General features: G+C 38.1%; 1 protein-coding gene across 1 annotated transcript; it reads left to right on the plus strand.

Annotated features, from left to right (window-relative positions):
* Positions 1–7,515: 7,515 nt before the first annotated feature.
* Positions 7,516–7,710, plus strand: MYCTH_2069012 (uncharacterized protein; the record flags this gene model as incomplete). Its single annotated transcript, XM_003665816.1, has 1 exon — positions 7,516–7,710. A coding segment is annotated over one exon (195 nt), but the record flags the coding sequence as incomplete, so codon positions are not given.
* Positions 7,711–19,826: the final 12,116 nt, after the last annotated feature.

The raw sequence follows: 19,826 nt of genomic DNA on the forward strand, positions 1-19,826 counted from the left end.
ATAGTCTACATATAATAGGAAGGATTTAGGAAAGAATTCTAATACCTTTTAGGCAACGCTATATAACTATACCCTCGATATAAGGCATATATACAAGTGCCCTAGTTCTAGTGTATAGTACACGAATGCTAATACTACTTCTACGACAAATTCGAAAACAATCACTAGCCGACCCGACAAGGAAATAAGGACGGAAGCTTACGCCCTGTAGAATGGGTCTACAATGCAGGAAACAGAGCGGCCGAATTGCTCTAGGAGATCGAAGCCCGCAATCTAGAAAGCATCACGATAGTTCCAAAACGAGCCTGGCCTAGGTACTACGGAACGGGACAAGACATATAGGACTTATGCTAGAGCAACGATTGCCTCTATCACACGGACGAAAAGAAATTACGAATTCGGGAGCTTCAGATAAAGCTATAGCACGTATAATAGAAAGCAAAACGGACCTAATGGTAGGAAGCTGCAAGCACTCAATGGCTTATAGAAATAAGCACGATCGACGAAGCCGCTATTAGCCAAACAACCAAAGAGGTTAACATTAACCTAGGAAACGGGTTAGGGCCCTTTAAGGGGCCTAAAAACCATTAATGCCTACGTAACGGCAAGTAGTAGCACAGTACAGGAGGAACTAGCACAAGAGACCATTATACCAAGACCTCCTAGTAGAAATATAGGAAATCGCTATAATCTTTAGACGACGACGGCAGGACAAGCGACTATAGATAATAGCATAATAGAAACAGTACGAAATGCTTATACTAGTAGATAGTAGAGTAGAGATAAACCTGATTTTGCCGATGCTTGTAAATTAGCTACAGATACCCTAGAGAATGAAGCAGAAGTATAGTATAGTTAAAGGGCCATTTCCGATATAATGGGTATATAGGGAGATTAAACCGATCGATATTACTATAGTAAGGAAGATTATAGTAGTCGTATTTAGCATCGTAGACATAAGTAACGATAAAGATATAATATTAGGGTTACTATAATATAAAGATTATAACCTAGACATTAGCTAGAAGAATAGTAGCTACCTATAACCCTAAATAGAGTTATATTTGACTAGTAAGATAGAGAGTATATAAGGATCACAAGCAGACGATACTTAAGGAAAGGTATATCCTACAGATCTACCGCAAGAGACAGATAGTAGTAGGCAGACTACTATAGACTTTAGAAGAGGCGGCATAACGACATCGATATCGCAATAGGAGGAACGAGCTAAATCGCCGATAGCTGTTCTCTCCGTTAACGAATACGGAGCATTATAATTAGAGTAGTAGGTTAAGATAGGAGAAATCGCTAGTATCGCTATAGATAGAACTAAGTTCGTATACTATTAGAAAACCGAGGGACGAGACAAGACTAGGGAAGTACCGAAGGAATATAAAGGATACCTAGCATTCGAACCGAAACATCTAGAAGGACTACTAGAATACGGCCTATAAGATCACGAGATCAAGCTCAAGGAAGGAGCATGACTAAAGTTCTTCAAGATTTACTATACGAGCTAGATATAAAACAAAGAACTTAAGCGATATTTGGAGGAGAACCTTTAAAGAGGATATATCTGCCTATTGACATCGCTAGCAGGCTACCTAATCCTGTTTGTGCCTAAGAAAGACAGAAAGCTACGGTTATACATCGACTATCGGCAACTTAACGAACAGACTATAAAAAATCGATACCTATTACTACTAATCTCATAGCTCTAAGATTAGTTAGCAGGAGCCTAATATTTTACACGTCTTGACTTGCTATTAGCCTATAACTATATATAGATTAAAGAAGGCAAGGAGTAGAAAACGGCCTTTAGGATACCCTATAGCCACTATAAGTACCTTATCATGCTATTCGGACTTATAAATGTGCCGGCAATGTTCTAAGCCCTAATTGATTAAGCTATCCAACCCTTTCTCGACAAATTTATAGTATATTATCTTAACAATATACTTATCTTCTCTAAGATAATAGACAAACACCAGAAGCACGTAAAAGTAGTACTAGACGCACTATACACGTACAAGCTATTAGTTAACAAGGGAAAGAGCGAATTCTACGTTAGGAAAACGGTGTTTCTAGGATACGAAATATCCCTAGGACAAATTCAGATAGAACCTTCAAAGGTTAAAGCTATCAAGAATTAGCTATAACCGATGTTAGTCACGGAAGTACAAAGCTTTATCGGATTTACGAACTTCTACCGAATGTTTATTAGGAACTTTAGAGCGATTGTACGACCTTTATACGAACTTACCAAAAAGAATGCTAAATTCCAATGGGAAGAGCGACACGAGTAAGCATTTATACAGATCTGTAACGCCATTACTAAGGATCTAGTACTAGTACTACCAGACCCTAAGAAGCTATTCGAGGTAGAAACGGACACTTTAGACTATGCTATCGGAGGACAATTAGGATAACGAGACGAATAAGGGAAGCTACATCCTATAGCCTTCTTTTTAAAGAAGCTTGATAGACTATATCTTAATTATCCGATCTATGACAAGGAGCTACTTGCGATTATCAAAGCTTTTAAAGAATAGCGACTATACCTTAATAGTACGATTAAACTAGTACAAGTATATATAGATTATAAAAACCTACAATACTTTATAATAATAAAAGAACTTAATAGATAACAAATACGATAGGTAGAATTCCTCGCGGAATTTAACTTTGAGATCTGCTATAAGAAGGGCAAGAAGAATATACGAGCAGACATCTTAAGCCGACGAACGGATTATACAGAAGGACAAACAAGAACAACACCACCGTTATTCAAGGAACAAATAGACGGAACGCTATATTATAAAACGCAGATACCTATAGAAGATGATCTACTTGACTTGTTCCTAGAATGCTACGCAATCTTTCGAGAAGAAAGGATTAACGAGGCATAGTATCAAGTAATACCCGGACTAGTAGTACTTGACAGAGTGGAAAAGAAAGATAGGAAACTCTAGTACCGAGGTAAAGCATATATCTACGACAAGGATCAATAGCTACGGATGATTTAAGAACTCTACAAGTCGAAACTCGGAGGATATAAAGGAGTTACGAAGACTGCCGCATAAGTCAAAAAATACTACGACTTTCCATAGTTAATAGTACAAGTTAAGGAAGTCGTATAGAGCTACGATATCTATAATCGAAGCAAAACGGTACGATATAAGCTATATAGGCTACTTTAGCTACTATTAATAGCTAATAAACTATAGAGCTCGGTTATAATAGACTTTATTATAAAGCTACTAGAATCTAAGGATATAGCTATAGGAGTAACCTACGATAGTATTCTTACTATAGTAGATCGCCTAACTAAATAGGCATACTTCTTTCTCTATAAGGAGTCCTAGACAGCTAAATAGCTAGTAGACGTAATCTATCGGCAAGTTACATCAGTGTATGCTTAGCCATAAGAATGGATCACCGATAGAGACACCAAGTTTATATCGAAGTTCTGGTAAGCGTTAATGTAACGATTAGGCATTAATAGCAAGCTATTAACGGCATATTACCTATAGACTAACAGACAGACGGAGCGACTAAACTAAGTTATTAAGTAGTACCTCCGCTCTTATATTAACTACTAGCAAGATGACTAGGTCATACTATTACTAATAGCATAACTTGCCTACAACACGACGCCGACAGAAACGACCAAAGTTACACCGTTCTCCGCGAACTATAGATATAAAGCAGACCTTAGGCAAGGACCAGAGGTCACAGTGCCGAGAGCAGCAGTTAAAGCAAAACAAATATATACATTATATAAAAAGCTTAAAAAAGAACTCGAGTTTGTCAAGACTAGAATAAAGAACTACTATGACAAATATAGGCTTGAAGGACCTTGCCTAGAGAGGGGAGACAAAGTCTACCTAATCGTATAGAACTTACGAACCAAACGACTAAGCGCAAAGCTAGACTTTAAGAAGGTCGGACCCTTTGTTATCAAAGAACGAATTTCGACATCTAACTACCGACTATCGTTACTATCATCTATATAACTACAGACAGATGTTTTTTATATTTCACTCCTTGAACTAGTACCAAAAAACGCCAAGGTTACTATACATATCGAAGTAGAAGACAAGGAAGAAGAATAGGACATTAAAGAAATTCTAGATTTATGTATTATTAATGGGGAACTATAGTACCTAGTTAAATGGCTTGATTTTGGACTAGAAGACAACTTATAGGAACTAGTTAAGAACTTAAACTGCCCTAAGAAACTAGAATAATTCTACTAGCAGAACCCGGATCGACCGTAGGCACTGGCTTAGACAAAACGGCCAAGTCAGCCTCTGACAAATCTAGGCCTAAAGAAGACCAGTCAAATGGGACGTCAGCACCCTAGGACCGTACATCACTAATAACACGTACTTCAGACTCCCGTACCCTCCGTTCTTCTGCCTCTATTTCCTCTAGAGACTATATGCCTTGACGAAACAGCTCGGAACCCCGCTCCTTTAAGAAACATTTCTAGCGATGAAGATAAGCTAATCGACCGATAGCCGTCTGAAGTTGAGTCTGAAGGATAAAAAGGGCCTCTTCGGCATCGGCCTCTTCTTGTTCTATACGCTTTTATTTAGATATAATCTTCGTTACTATAAAGAATTAGCTATAAATATTAAGGTAATAAACTAGGTTATAAATAAGCAGACGCTATATTAGAACCATTATAAGAACGACCTTAACGTATGTACTTACTATAGCAAGAAAAGCCTGACGCTATATAACAAGCCAAGTTCCGCTTAAAATACTACAAATATAGTATGACATCTACACTAAAAGAATTAATAAAAGAAGCAAGCGTAGCGCGCTATTAGGATTTTAAGGATCGGCGCTTAGAAACACAATCTACTATCTTGTTAGTTACTAGCAATACGGGAAAAGGGAAAAATTACAAGGTATACGTGGAAAGGATGCTAGTGCTATTTGAAACGGCCTAAAAGAGGGCTTTCGGGTCGAAAGCCTCGGAGGGAGGGCATCGTATCACGGAAATATATATATAGATGCTGCCTAAGCCACTAGCACGAACGGGCCAATCAAGCCGAAGGAATGATAGACTAATTAGGACGGGATCACGCTTGGCAAGAAATGATCCCAATAGAGGATCACTAGCTCATGATATAAGCTAGGTAAGCCAGTATAAATGATCACCACGACTATTAGTGATCCTAGGAGTATATATATATATAAATAGTCACTCGTTATGGTGGACTCTGGGAGTTCACCAGTGGTAACAATTACAATCATAGTACTTATACCAAGCATTGCTGATTACTATGAGAGATAACTCTAGTGTTGTTATGAACCCTTTGGCTTCACCGAATCCCTTAGACGACCTGCCTACTTGTCCCGCCTAATCTACCTCTGTCTGGACCCTTTTAGAAGAAGTCTGAGTTGGGTTCGTCACATTTTACTAAATATAGGCAGATTTACCCTAACATTATCTCTCCTTAGGTTATCTAGACTATCCCTTATACGGCGTAGTAATCAAAGAGCATCCCTATCCTGAAGCCGTTAATGCCGAAGGTTATTAACCTCCTAAAGTAGCGGATCTAGTGTAGGATTATCGAGCCTAGCTATAAGAGCTATCGTAACAACTAGTTCCTAATCCTTAAAAAGGACGGCGGTCTCCGGCTAATTAATGATACCTAGAAAGCTAACGTTATAACTATACAGGACGTATTTATACCGCTAGCTATAGAGGAGTTTAATAAGAACTTTGGTAATTATAAAGTTATCTCCCTCTTGGACCTATTTTCCGGGTATAACTAAGTTAGCCTTGACGAACGGAGCTAGGACCTTATAACCTTTTAAACGCCTATCGGCCTCTTCTAGATATATACCCTCCCTATAGGTAGAACGAACTCTATTGCCTAGTTTTAACGAGCAATGACCCGGATCTTCTAGAACCTAATTCCGGATGTCTACTATGTTTACCTAGATAATATCTGTATAAAGGGGCTACGGTCTGACTATAATAAGGAAGAAGGTGCCCCTAGGTTATAGAAGTTCGTGGTTAAATACCTCTAAAACGTTAATATAGTTCTCCTAAACGCTAAACTTACTAGAGCTACTATCGTAGCTAGGAAATCCTAGTAGTACTACCTGTAAGCGGTATTACTTAGCTACCTCTATATACCCGAAGGGCGACTGCCTAATAACGCTAAAGTTACGAAAATCCTTAAGTAGACTTCCTATTCGGATTTAAAGGATATTCGTACCTTCCTAGGGATTATTAGCTACTACCGAATCTGGATAAAGCACTTTGCTACCATTACTTGGCCATTATATAACCTAATAAAGAAGAATACCTATTAAGAATAGGGCCCTGCTTAATAGCAGGCTATAAAGGAACTCTAAACTTAAATAACCACTACCTTAGTTCTCGTACCGCTTGTTTTCGATAATCCTAGGTATAGTTAGATATACCTAATGACCGATGTAAGTCTTTTCGGTTAGGGAGGAGTCATTAAACAAGTCGGCCCTAATAAAAAGAGGCACCTGTGCCGGTTTAAGAGTAGGATATAGTCTAAGGCAGAGAAACGATACAACCCTACTAAACGGGAGCTCTATAGACTGCTTTTCCTATTGAAACGTTTCTAACGGTACCTCTTTGGCATTTACTTTATCGTGGAAATAGACGCTCTTATCCTAGTTTACTAGTTAAACGGCGCGGCTAGTAATGTACTAGGAGCCTTGATAATATGGTAGATCGTATAGATTCGGCTATTCGATTTTAAGATTAAGTATATTCTAGGTTCTAAAAACGCTATTACTAATAGGCTTTCACGGAAGCCTCCTAGTCTATCTAACCAGATAGAAAAAGTAAACAAGGAGGATATTGATAATTAGGTTGACACGTTAATCTATACTAACCGCGTTAGTGATTCTCCCGAACCTGTAGACCCAAACCTCAAGGAAGGATACTCCGAACACTCTAAAGCTATCGCACGGTACTTGGCCACTCTAGAAGAACCTATAGCCATCTAACCGCATTAGCGGTGACGTCTATTCAAGAAGGAAGCGCTTAAATATTTGATAGATAAGGGGCATCTATTCCTTCGGCTAGCGAACGATACCTAGAATCCTTGCTATATAATGGATACCCTAGAAGAAAGGCGACAAATTTTCTAAGCTTACTACGATAAGATAGGTCATAAGGGCAGAGAAGCTACTTACTAGAGGGTTACTAACCACTATTATTAGAAGGGAATATACGCTGACGTAGCAGAGTAGATTTGTACCTACTTAGAGTGTTAGGCATAAGATGCCAAAAGATTTAAGGAGGTATATCTATATTCGGAACCTTCTCTAATCCTATTTACGAAATGGCACTTAGATATCTAGTTTATATCCTCTAACTAGAGGGGGAAGCCCTGTTTCCTCCTTGAGGCGCGTAACGATCTTTTAGGATTTGTAGAAGCCGAAGTTCTACTTGACAAGTCAGCTAGAGTGGTAAAGAACTTCATTAACCGTAATATTCTCCTTCGTTAGGGACTCCCGATAGTCGTAGTCGTTAATAGGGGATCTAAATTTAAAGGGGAAGCGAAAGCTATCCTAGAGGAACTAGGGGTAAAACATATTATTATTTCTCCCTATAACTCTAGGGCTAACGGTGTTAGTAAGGCTAGGTATATACCTATTATAGCTACCCTAGTAAAGATGACTATAGGAATTAGAAAGAACTAGTAATAGCTTCTTCCCTATATCCTATACATTAACCGTACTATTGTTCGAAATAGCTATAGCTACTTACCTTTTAACCTTATCTATAACTATAACCCTATTAGCCTAATCGAAAACGATGTTCTAACCTGGCGAATTCTTTACTAGGACTCTGTAGCTGTCTGACTAGATGGGGAAAATTAAGCGGAAGCCTATCTACGATTACTAGAACTCTATATCAAGGTGCTACTCGATGTAGAATTCGATCTAGAAGTTACCGCTAAAAAGGTTGCCAAAGCCAGACGAAAAATAGCTAAATGCCGAAACGAAGCCTACTACCGTAAATTTAAAGCCGAGAATGCCTAAATTAAAGCAGGCAATCTTATTCTAATATACGATAATATTTGGTAGATCGATATAAGCTCGTTTCGAAAACTCTAGTATCGGTAGTATAGCCTATACCGGGTCTAGGAAGTTAGGAACAGGAATACCTACTACCTAGAGACTCTTGACGGTATAACCATATAGATACTATATTCCGCGAACCGCATTAAGAAGTTTTTTAAGCGGGATAGAGTTTGGCTTGAAGCTGACAGATCTAATAGTTTTCTAGGCAAGCAGAACCCCTAGAACCAAGTAGGTTCTTCGCTACCGGAAGCGCTTGAAGAAGTGGTAATAGAAGAGGAAGCTCCCGGACAAACTAGGCAACTATAATCAAGCGACCGACTTACTAGATCTAAAGCCCGAAAGTAACGATAGTAACGGCAAGAGCTTATAGTCGAACTAACTAGAGGGAAACTACCTAGATTTTGACTTTCAAGCTATTAATAGAAGTATAAGTTAACCCCGTTTAATTTCGCTTCTATTTATTCTTTACTACCTAAACCCCTAATTACCCCTTTTCTATACTGCCTTTGCCCCTTTCCCCTAAATCCCTAGTTCCCTACCCGTAATCGCCGTTTACCCCGTTTATAAGCTGCCTATTAATCCCTAACTATACTATCTAAATCCGTTGAAATTAGAGAGCTCTTTTTCTATATTACTAGCTAGACATTCTTTAGCTAGCTATTAAGGTTAAATTTAGCCTGACCTATAAGCCGAGGGTTAGGATCTTAGGAGCTATCGTCGACTATATCTTCCTATAAGCACTTCTTATCACTCTAATAGTAGTTTCTATACTATCCGTCTAGGATAAGACCTATTAAAACGTAGCTATAGAATAGGTATATAGCGTAGAGAGTAATAGGCTTCTTATTCCTTAGAGGGGTAACCTTAGTTGTCGACCTTCGGTAGAACTATTTATAGGCCTAGTACGGTGCCGGATTCCTATATCCCCAGTTAGCTCTTCCTTTAACTAGAGGGAGGAAGTTATTCTTATATATCTCCGAACACCTAGATGAACAAACCGAGAACTCGGGCCTAGTAGGTAACTATAGTATAAATCTACTAACTAAACGGATTACCATTATTGATTTCTACGAAAACCGGGTATAACCGCTTTACTAGAGCTCCTTTATAGGTATAGAAGAATTCTATATAGGTAGGAGCAAGTCTTAGGATTCTAAATATCCGCTCTAAAGTATTAGGATTAGGGTTTAACTCCTAGCAAATATATAGGACTACCTATATCTTAGGGTGCTTAATAAAGAAGAATCTATAGTATAAGAAGAATAGTTTATACTAGTACTATATTAAGGCTACCTTTAGATAGTCTAAAGGCATTAGGGGATCTTCCGGGTAAGCTACTCTCACTACCTATATAAACTTAGGAGGCGCAAGGAACCAATTATCCTAGGTAGTTATCAAATCTACCGGCCGGTTAGTTATTAAGGGAAGTATAGGTTTAGCATCCTTATCAATTTCTATGTCTTCCTAGATAGAGGATTTATATCTCTAGCGCTTAACTCTTTCGGTAGATATAGTAGTCGAACTTACTTATAGGAGCTTATAGCAAGTTCGAAGGGGAAGTAATATAGAAAGAAGTAGTACTAGCCGTCTAAGTAAAGGAAGACGATTATAAGCAAGAGTTAGTTAGAAGGGTAGAAAAGTAAGAAGAAGTTTAAGAAAGAATAGGGGATACTTATCCTTTAAACGATTTAACAGTTAGAGCACTAGAACCACTAGACTTCTATTTAAAGAAAGCATACCTAGGCTAGAATAACCTATCATATAATAGGTTATACTCCTTTATTATCACTAGATAAAATGCAAGTCGAGGTCATTCCTTAGGGTTATAACAAAGAATGACCTAGTTATATAGAGGCTAGTATAGTTACCTATTAGATGACACCAGAACCGGCAAATATAGCCTAGAATAGCTAGATAAGGAAGGCATCTAAGAGGAACTAGAAGGTCTATAAATATCCCTAACTCGACCCTCTTCTCCTCTCTTTTCTATAACTAATAACTACAAACTACAAATCGCCAACTTGCAAAAACGCTAAACAAAATATCTTCCCTGCCTAGTTAGATAGCTAGGCGCCGCTAGGTAAGTGTTCCTCCGAGCGATTCATTTCCAAATGTTAGTAGTCTAGGTTTTAAGCGACTCTACGTAAGTCTCCCGATAGTAAACACGTACGGGGATAACATTAGGGAGTTAGATCAAAGAAGAAGAGAAGGATCGGTTCCTCTCCCTCCGACTAGAGGGCCGAGCTAACCGAGTATAGGACTACCTTTACTCCTTCTAGGAGAAGATCCCGAAACCCTAAGGCTCTTTCTTTGGTACCTCCTTACGACTTAGGTTTTAGGGGAAGAAATCGCTAACTACCTAGGGAGCGGTAATACCTAGAAGCTCTTTAACGAACCGTATACTAGGCCTATTCCCTACCCTAGGGAAGTGGTAGCTAGAAGGCCGGAATGGCTTGTAAGTCCTAGCCTTAAGATTAACAAATAGATCGTTAGCTACCTATTTCCCTTGTATATTAGGCTATATAGCTAGGGGAAGATATACTTTAGCTAGTGTTAGTATGATATCGCTATAAGCCTATATAATATTAAAGTGCTTATATTAAGAAAGGAATACCTAAACGGCTATAACCTCCTAAACCTGCTTTAATATACGTTAGTGTCTTACAAGCTATATATCTATATCTTTTTAGAGGCTATTAGTAACTTAAAGCCCGAGTGGTTAGTATTATCTCTACGAAAATAGAAGGACACGGCCGGAAAACGATTCTAGGTAATCCTTTATTACTTATAACAATTATACTAGGCCATAGCTATATATAATTAGACAGAGTCCTACCTTTATTATATAGATTCCTATCCTTCTGATAAGTAGAGCCGGAAAGACCTATTTAAGACTCTATAGAATAAGGTCATTCTCCCTAGCTTTCTTTTTCCACCGCCTGGAGGTTATATATACTAGCCAACAGTATAGGCGACGTTAAAGTAAAAGGGTTAGTAGCAATATAGCGTCTAGGTCGCTAAGTTCCATCGTTTCTACTTTTAGGAGATATAATAGGGAGATAAGGCGCGGCTTAAGCTCCCCTAGCAGAAGGGCCGTCTATATATAGGGCTAAAAGTGACAGAGGCTAAGAACAAGATATTAATGCTCTAGCTTAGAACAATCCGGATAGCTCTAGGCTATCTGCCTAATAGCTCCCTCCGGCTAGAAAAGCCGAAGAACCCTTAGGGGGATATCTATCCCTATTGATTACCTGGGTAGCCTATAGATAAGCTACTCTATGGGCTACCTGTTCTATAGCTATAGCTATAACTAGGATAGGCAAAATCGGTTATCTCCGTCTAGACAGAGGAAGGAGAAGATAATCTACTACTAACAAAGGAGTAACTAATTATAAAGAAGGATTATTAGGTCCCCTTGGATAATACTATCTAGTAGTTTCTTAGTAAGGCGCCTAAGGGACTTAGGCCGCCTTAGCTACTCTAATAGGCGCTCGAGTACCCCTATAAGCCAAGGATAGCTATCTACTAGTATATAGTAAAGCAGGTAGAGGAATAACTTATAGCTATAGAGGGCTAAAGAAAACCTTTAGGGTTATAATAGCAGTAACTAGTCAAGTAGGCACCTTTAGTAATACGACAGCCGCTTAATCAGACTAAGATAAAGCTAAGTAAGCTGATATAGATATGGGAGATACGTTCGACCCGAGCTACTAAGAAAGGATGGGCTTGTCGGTATCGTCCTGACGATGATCTAGCCGAATAGACTCGGCCCCTACTATTCGAACGTTTAGGGCCTGAAGATCTTGAGCTAGTTCCTAAGTACCTGCCGTAGTTTATAGGCTAGGACGTGCTAGATACCGAAGTAGAAGCCTAGCAAAGGCGTTAGGTGTCTAAGAAACGGCCCTCGCCCGAAGATAATAGTAGAGCTAAGCAGGCTAGGCGTTATAAGGAACGCGAGTAAAGTTTTAGGTACGAATTCGCTAGTAGGAGCCTTAAGGCAAATTCGAAGGGGAAGTATAGACTAGGGCTAGAGATTCTTAATATAACTAAAGGGATATATAGTACAGTTTTGTTTTTCCGGTTCTGTAGAGCTTTGCTATATACAATAGGCATAAATAGGGGTTACCTATCTAGGGGCACTAGATAGATAGACAAGGATAATAGATGGCTTTTGACACTCGTTTCACTCTAATAGATTAGAGTAATAGGATATGGTTCTTCTTTCTTTTGTAAGTTGGAGTATCTTTTTCTACGTAAGTAGACTCTTCTACGTCTGTCCAGAGGGACATTACTGTCGCTAGCTTTGCCCCTATTGTCGTTGCTATCTAGATAGTCGGACTTGCCTACTATGACCGCGAATACTCGGACGCCCTAGACATTTTGAGCCGAAGCTCCTCCCTATCTAACTAGATAGAGGTTTGGTTCTGGAGGTGCTAAGTGGTGCCCTAGAGGGTTGGCACTAGCTTAATAGTCTTACTAGCTAACTAGGAAGCGCTTAGCTACTAGAATAGCCGCTTTACCCTTAGGCTTATAGACTAGGTAGTATTTTAAAGCCTAGGGGTAGTATATTAACCCTATAAACTAGTTAATCTACGGTTCCTAGATAGCTAGTAGGTCGTATTTAGCCTCCTCTAGTAAGACCTCGAGGGCCTATTTATTGCCTTAGGTGTTCTATTAAAGGTTCTTAATTTACATTTAAGGTGGCTAGGGCGGAAGACAAAGGCACGGTAGTAGTAATAGGCTTTATAGCTATTATCCCTTTGGCTAGCTACGAGAGGGAGGGGGTTCCGGGCTATAGAAAGGAGATATAGGTCTGTTAGGCATCGAATAAAGCACTCTTAGCCGCCTGTTAGGCTAGGGTAGGCCTCCTACGGGGGCGTTTAGCCCTAGTTTGATAGTGATCGTCATCCTCTAGCTAGCTGCTAGACTCGAAGGCTACCTTCTAGTATAGTTACTCTAGTGGTTAGAAGGTCTGGGGTCTATATTAGTAGGCCTCCCTAGCTCTCTCCTAGGCTTTGACTTTCTTCGGGCAGCCCCTATACCAGGCTATATAGGGGCCTCTATAGGCTATATACCTATAAGGGAGTTAGTTAGAGTAGGTAAGGCACTAGGCCTTCCTAGTCTTCCCCCCCTCCCTATAGGCCTTTGCGCCGCAATGGCTACAACGGGCCGGCTACTAGTAATACCGCTAGGTATAGCCAAAGCTCTAGTACCTATAGCACTGCCTTGGCTCTAGAGCATCCTAGTAGGGTTCGCAGTCTAGTACCTAGGCATCTTAGACTACGCCCTCGTTATAGGCCTTCTAGGCCTCTTCGAGGTCCTATAGGCCTAGGAATACCGTGGCCTATTTCCTCTACAGGCTCTTTAGCAGCCGGAACTTGACCGTTTTAATCGAGTATAGGCCTACGGCCCCCTTAAAGTCTTGTTCGCTAACCCCCTATAGCTCTTCCTTCTAGACTTCTTTGGCTAGGACCATATAGGCCCTGCCGACCTCCCTAGCCTCCTCTCTAAAGGCTATAGCCACCTATCGCTTATTAGCCAAATACTAATCTTTAGTAGCCTTATCCTTAAAGACCACTACTATATCCCTACTTAGGAGCTTCCTAGCCGTAACGGCTCCCTAGCGGCTAGAAGCCCTATTGACTGCTTAGACTATCTCGGCCGGGGTTCGGGCTTTAAGGTCCTCCTATAGGCTTACGTTCCGTATCGTAACCTCTTACAAGGCCTATAGCGGCACCGCCTTGGCCGACGGCAGGCCTCCCTAAGGGCCTATTACCCCCTATTACGAGCCTACGGCCACCTATACCTAGGTAGGGCAGGGGGCAGCCTTAAGGGCTTCTTTAAGCCCCTTTTTGACTTCCTTAGCTATAAGTTCCTATAGGTTCGGAACTAGGCCCATAATAGTAGTCGTAAGGCCTTATAAGAGCCTATTAGCAAGGTCCTATACCTTGCCTTACTTAGGGCTTAGTATAAGGTCGACTAGTTACGCGATAAGACTCCTTAATTCTTTGATATCTAGGGTAGGGTAGGCCTATAATAGGCCCCCCTTTAATTAGTTCGAAGCTATAGGCCTCCCTACTTAGTGGCTTGGCGGTAGGCTTTAAATCAACGTTGCGTTTAGGGGCGCTAGGTGGTCTGTATGGTGAAAACTTTGACGGGCGTGCGAGATGCGGTCAGATTGCGGTCGGGTCCGGTTCTAACGCTTGCGATGCCTATTACACACCCGTAACGGCTCGCGCGCGGTTGAAAGTGGTACCATTAGATAGCGTTTTCCGAGAGCTTTCTAGCGATAGTAGTTTCGTGAATTTTAGTAGGGTATTTGCAAAGATGTAAGAGAGCGCTATATCTGGCTATATTCTTTTTTTTTATAGTAAGATAAAGTTCTTAATATAACTAGGGGGATATAAGGTATAGTTTTGTTTTTCTAGTTCTATAGAGCTTTATTATATATGATAGGTATAAATAGGGGTTACCTATTTAAAGGTACTAGATAAGAAAGATAAGGATAATGGATAGCTTTTAATACTTGTTTACTCTAATAGATTAAAGTAGTAGGATATAGTTCCTCTTTCTTTTATAAGTTAGGGATATCTTTTTCTATATAAGTAGACTCTTTTATGTCTATCTAGAGGGATATTACTATCGCCGCCTTCGCCCTTATTATCGTTACCATCTAGATAGTCGGACTTACCTACTATAACCACAAATACTCGGACGCCCTAGACATTTTAAGCCAAGGCTCCTTCCTATCTAACTAGATAGAGGTTTAGTTCTAGAGGTACTAAGTAGTATCCTAGAAGATTAGTACTAGCTTATATTTTTAGGGGCTTAATTAGGGAAATGCTTAGCTCTAAGTCTAAACTAGACTACTAGACTTCGAGTATAATAGGATAGTAATGTTTGTAATAGAGGAGCAAAGATACGTATATAGAGGCGTATATAGTAAGACTGTTAGGAAAGCGAAAAGAGCGAATATAGGTACTAAGAGATTAGTATATCTAGTAGTAGGCTAGGGAACTACTTTTGCCCTAATGTAATAACACTACTAGTAGAGACGGTAGGAATTATAGGACGAGGAGTTTAAAGGAGTTTAACGTCTATCTAGAGGGATAGAAACTCTAAAATGTAAATTAGTAATATTAGAACTATCTAGGATTTAGAAACAAGATTTTAGAGTTATATAGGCACTAGAGGAAAGCTTTATAACTATCCTAGCCTTAGTTACCTTAGTACTAGCGCTTACTAACGAGGGTATATCTATTTATATATTACTACTCTTTAGTAGTCTAGTATAGATTTGTCTTGTTATTTTAGGAGCTTTGACTTTAGGGGTTAGAGCGTTATTATTATAGGGTACCCTCTATTAGAAGGTTTAAGAATAGCTTTACTAGATATACTTTAAAAGAGTAAAAGTAGTAGATTAAGTTTATATTCGATCTTATTAGTTATAAGAAGACTTAAAAGAAAAGAAGAAGGCTTCTTAGATTAGTAGCTTAGATAGAAGAGTCGTCTTTAAGGAAGTTACTTAAATAGGAAGATATAATTAAGGATAGTAACCTTAGGTACTACTCTTTTCATCGGTTTAGTAAATACCTTAATTAGAATCGCTACTCTTAATACCTTTTATATCTAGATATATTAAAACCTTATTAGAAAGGATATTATTAGAATTACCTTAATTACTAGAGTTTAAAAACCTTACTTTGGACTTAGAAGTTAAGCATTGTACTTAAGTAGACATTATAGTAGATAGACTTACTAAAGTTATTTAGGTTATATTCCCTTTGCTAATAGACAAGGGATTACCTAGTCTCTTCTTTAGTTATAACGCTATTAAATACCTTAAGTGTTTCGAAAAGGCTTATAAGATCTTTAGTAGAGATAATAGCAATAAGATCTCCTACTTTAAGTAATAGTATATAGATAACCTCTAGGAAATCTTTAATTAGTAGCTAAAGTTAAAGAAGAAGGACTAGGCTACTTTCGAAGCTATTATTAAAGATTGCTAGAAGTAGAACGACTCTTGCTAGGAAACCTCTACTCGGGAGCTAGAGTATCTTCTAAATTCCTAATATATAGATTTAGCCAAGTCTATCTATAACTACCTAGAGTATATTAACGTCCTACTTACCTAAGTGTCGAAGAAGAAGAAAGTAGTCCATTAGTTATTAGCTATCTAGAAGATATAAGATAGGTTTCCTCCTACTCTCTAGACTAGTCTTTAGGTCCATGAGAAAGGTAACTTGTAGGTTGATAATATAGAGTAAGAGGACTTCTATAACTTTATATAAGAGTATCTATATAAGAGAGTTAATATTAGGTTAGTATACTATAAGCTAGATCTAAAAGGAAGAGAAGTTAAACTATAGGTAAGCTAGACTATCGAGAAAAGTCCTTTGGCTCCTTAGGCATAGGAAAGTCCTTTAGATTTATCTGCTTAGAGAGATACTACCTTCGATAAGATCGTTAACAGGCTTATAGATGCCTTATATAAGCTTCGGATTAATAAGGGCAAAGTTAGCTATAAATCCTTGAATAAGGGTAGGTGTTCCTATAACTAGATAGATAACCTAAGTAATAATAAGATTAAGGAGATCTAGACTTACCTATTAGCTATTTAAGAGTCTTAGTAAAAGAAGAAGAGTAGCGGATTCCGGCCGAGTTTAACCTTAGCTATACCTTATAGCTACTACTACTATAATAACTAAATATACTTTACCTATAGGTATCTAGTCCTAGTAAAGGATATCCATGATAATCTTATTTATTAGCTCGGTTTTAAGTAAATCTTAGGTAAGAGAGATCCTAGTCTTCTAAAAAGTTAGTAAGTTAAGATCCTTAGCAAGGATATAGCTATTATAGCTAATTAAGGGACCTAGTAATATATTACTTACGCTTATACTTCTCTTTAGCTGGATCTTCCTAGCTAAGAGCTATATTAACAATTTATAGAGAGCTATTAAAAGGAGTATAACTAGGAATACTATCTAGACCTAAACCTTATTACTAATAAAGCCCTTCCTTTAGTATATTAAAGGTTTATATCCACCAGAAGTGGTTATAACCTCCCTTAATTGCCTTACTAATACTAAGAGAGTTTTCCTAGAGTTAATCTATAATTATATTAAGGCTAGGGAGATCAATTTCTAGATAGACTATAAGTAAGGTAGATATACTCTCGTCTAACAGATAAAACGGACAACGTCTTAGACAGATAACCCCGTTTTTACTACTGATTATAAAGGCTTACTAACGGACGTATTATAGTCTAACCAGATAGCGACGCAAGCTTTTAATACTATTAAGTTAGAGGTTAATAGTAAAGATATTTCTGATAGGGATAGTAATATAGTAACTATAATATAGAGTACTACCTTTATAAAGCGCTATTTTATAGAAATAGAAGATAAGTTAATATAGGATCTTATTAGGTAAGAAGGGACTAATAAAATAAAGATTATTTAATTATTAAAAAGGAATATAGAAGTAAGAAGAGCTTACCTTCTAATTATAAGCTAAAGGGTTATAGCTACTACTAAGAAGGCTATTAATCTAACTAGTAAGGGAGCTCTCTCTCTAGCTAGATAGAAATAAATTATTTGCTTTAAGGAATTAGAGAAATTAACTAAAGAGAATATAGCCTATAATATACTCTCTCTAATCAATAAGGCTCTTTAAGTAAAGATACTTACTATCGATAAGGTCTTAGGAATCTTCCTAGCGTTTAAGAACGTATTAATTATATTCCTTAAGTAAGATTATAAAAGTCCTTAGGAGGTGATCGAGTATAAGGGCTTGGCTATTCCCTTTCCTAATAAGCTAGCTTTGTAAATAAGAGGGAGAGCGCTATAAGAGGTTAAGATATATCTTAGCTATCTAGGCAGATAGAGTAGCATTAAGGGAGAAGAGTCTATAATCATAGTTCTAGCATTTCTAGGGGTTACTAATAATAGCTAGTAGGCTATTATAATAGATAGGTTCTAAAGCGACTACCTTACTAGATAGCAAGATTAGCTAGATTTAGAAGAAATCGAAACATCCTTTCGGGCTCTAATCTATATACTCTTTACTGGCTAGAAGATCCAGATAGATATACTTATATAGATATATATATTACTAATACTCTATTATAACTTTAAGGATTTAAAAGGTAAGAAGGTACTTATTCTAATCGACATTAGATCCGAGTATAATATAATTACCCTTAGCCTAGTATGGAGATACTATCTCCTTATATGGATAATAATAGTAATTATCTAAGGTCTTTATAATAATAGGCTATTTACTAGGGAAATAGTTAATATAATTATCTTAGGGGCTATCTCTATCTATAAGTATTTCTTTATTTTAGATAGAGATACTAGTAGTTACTAAATCTTACTGGATATACTATTCATTCATAATATAAGCCTAATATTTAGCTATAAAGCTAGCTATCTAGTCATAGTAAATATTATCGCTAAAAATAAATTAATTAAAGCGTTAGTTATCTTAGACATTATAGCTAAAATGATATTCGAAAGAAAACATTAACTTATAAGGGACGAACTTTAACATCTAGTTATAATAACTACCGCTACCCCTACGTTCGCTAACATTTAAGATAGCAAAATTCTACTTAGATTTCCCAATAATTAGGCTAGTAAAGCCATTTTTAATATAATACTAAGGATTTCTTACCTACCTTTTATCGATACGCTTACTAAAGTTTCGACATTTTGTCTTACTAGATAGGACACTTTAAAATGGAGATACTAGGAAATAGAGGGCGAAACAGACGAGCCTAGCTATCTAGATAGACAGAAAACGTTTAGGAAACTTATATCAGAGGTTAGAAAAGAGTTATAGGAGGTATAAACGTTCATTATACGAAAGTCTATAGCTAGAAACGTTTACCTTATAAATATAGCTATTAGTAATAGTTCTATACCTAATAGTAACCCTAATTAGTGGGAACGGTGCCTAGGGGAAGCTATTAAGAAAATAAAGTTTAGGTTAGAGTAGGATAGCCTTATTATACTATAGTTTTCAGACCTAAAGCCTAGAATATAGCTTATAGTAAGCTATTACCAACCCTCCAGGGCACCACTTAGCACCTCCAGAACTAAACCTCTGTCTAGTTAGATAGGGAGGAGCTTCGGCTTAAAATGTCTAGGGCGTCCAAGTATTCGCGGTTATAGTAGGCAAGTCCGACTATCTAGACGGCAACGACGATAGGGGCGAAGCTGGCGATAGTAATGTCCCTCTAGATAGACGTAGAAGAGTCTACTTACGTAGAAAAAGATACTCTAACTCACAAAAGAAAGAAGAACTATATCCTACTACTCTAATCCATTAGAGTAAAACAAGTATCGAAAGCCATCCGTTGTCCTTATCTATCTGTCTAATGCCCTTAGATAGGTAACCCCTATTTATACCTATTATATATAGCAAAGCTTTACGGAACCGGAAAAACAAAACTATACTATATATTCCTCTAGTCATATTAAGAACCTCTAGCCCTAGTCTATACTTCCCCTTCGAATTCGCCCTAAGGCTCCTACTAGCGAATTCGTACCTAAAACTTTACTTGCGTTCCTTATAATGCCTGGCCCGCTTAGCTCTACTATTACCTTCAGGCGAAGGCCGTTTCTTAGACGCCCGACGCCTTTGCTAGGCTTCTACTTTAGTATCTAGCGCGTCCTAGCCTATAAACCATAGTACGTACTTAGGAACTAGCTCAAGATCTTTAG

This window comes from Thermothelomyces thermophilus, chromosome 6 (assembly GCF_000226095.1).
Source record: "Thermothelomyces thermophilus ATCC 42464 chromosome 6, complete sequence".
NCBI classification, from domain to species: Eukaryota; Fungi; Ascomycota; class Sordariomycetes; order Sordariales; family Chaetomiaceae; genus Thermothelomyces; species Thermothelomyces thermophilus.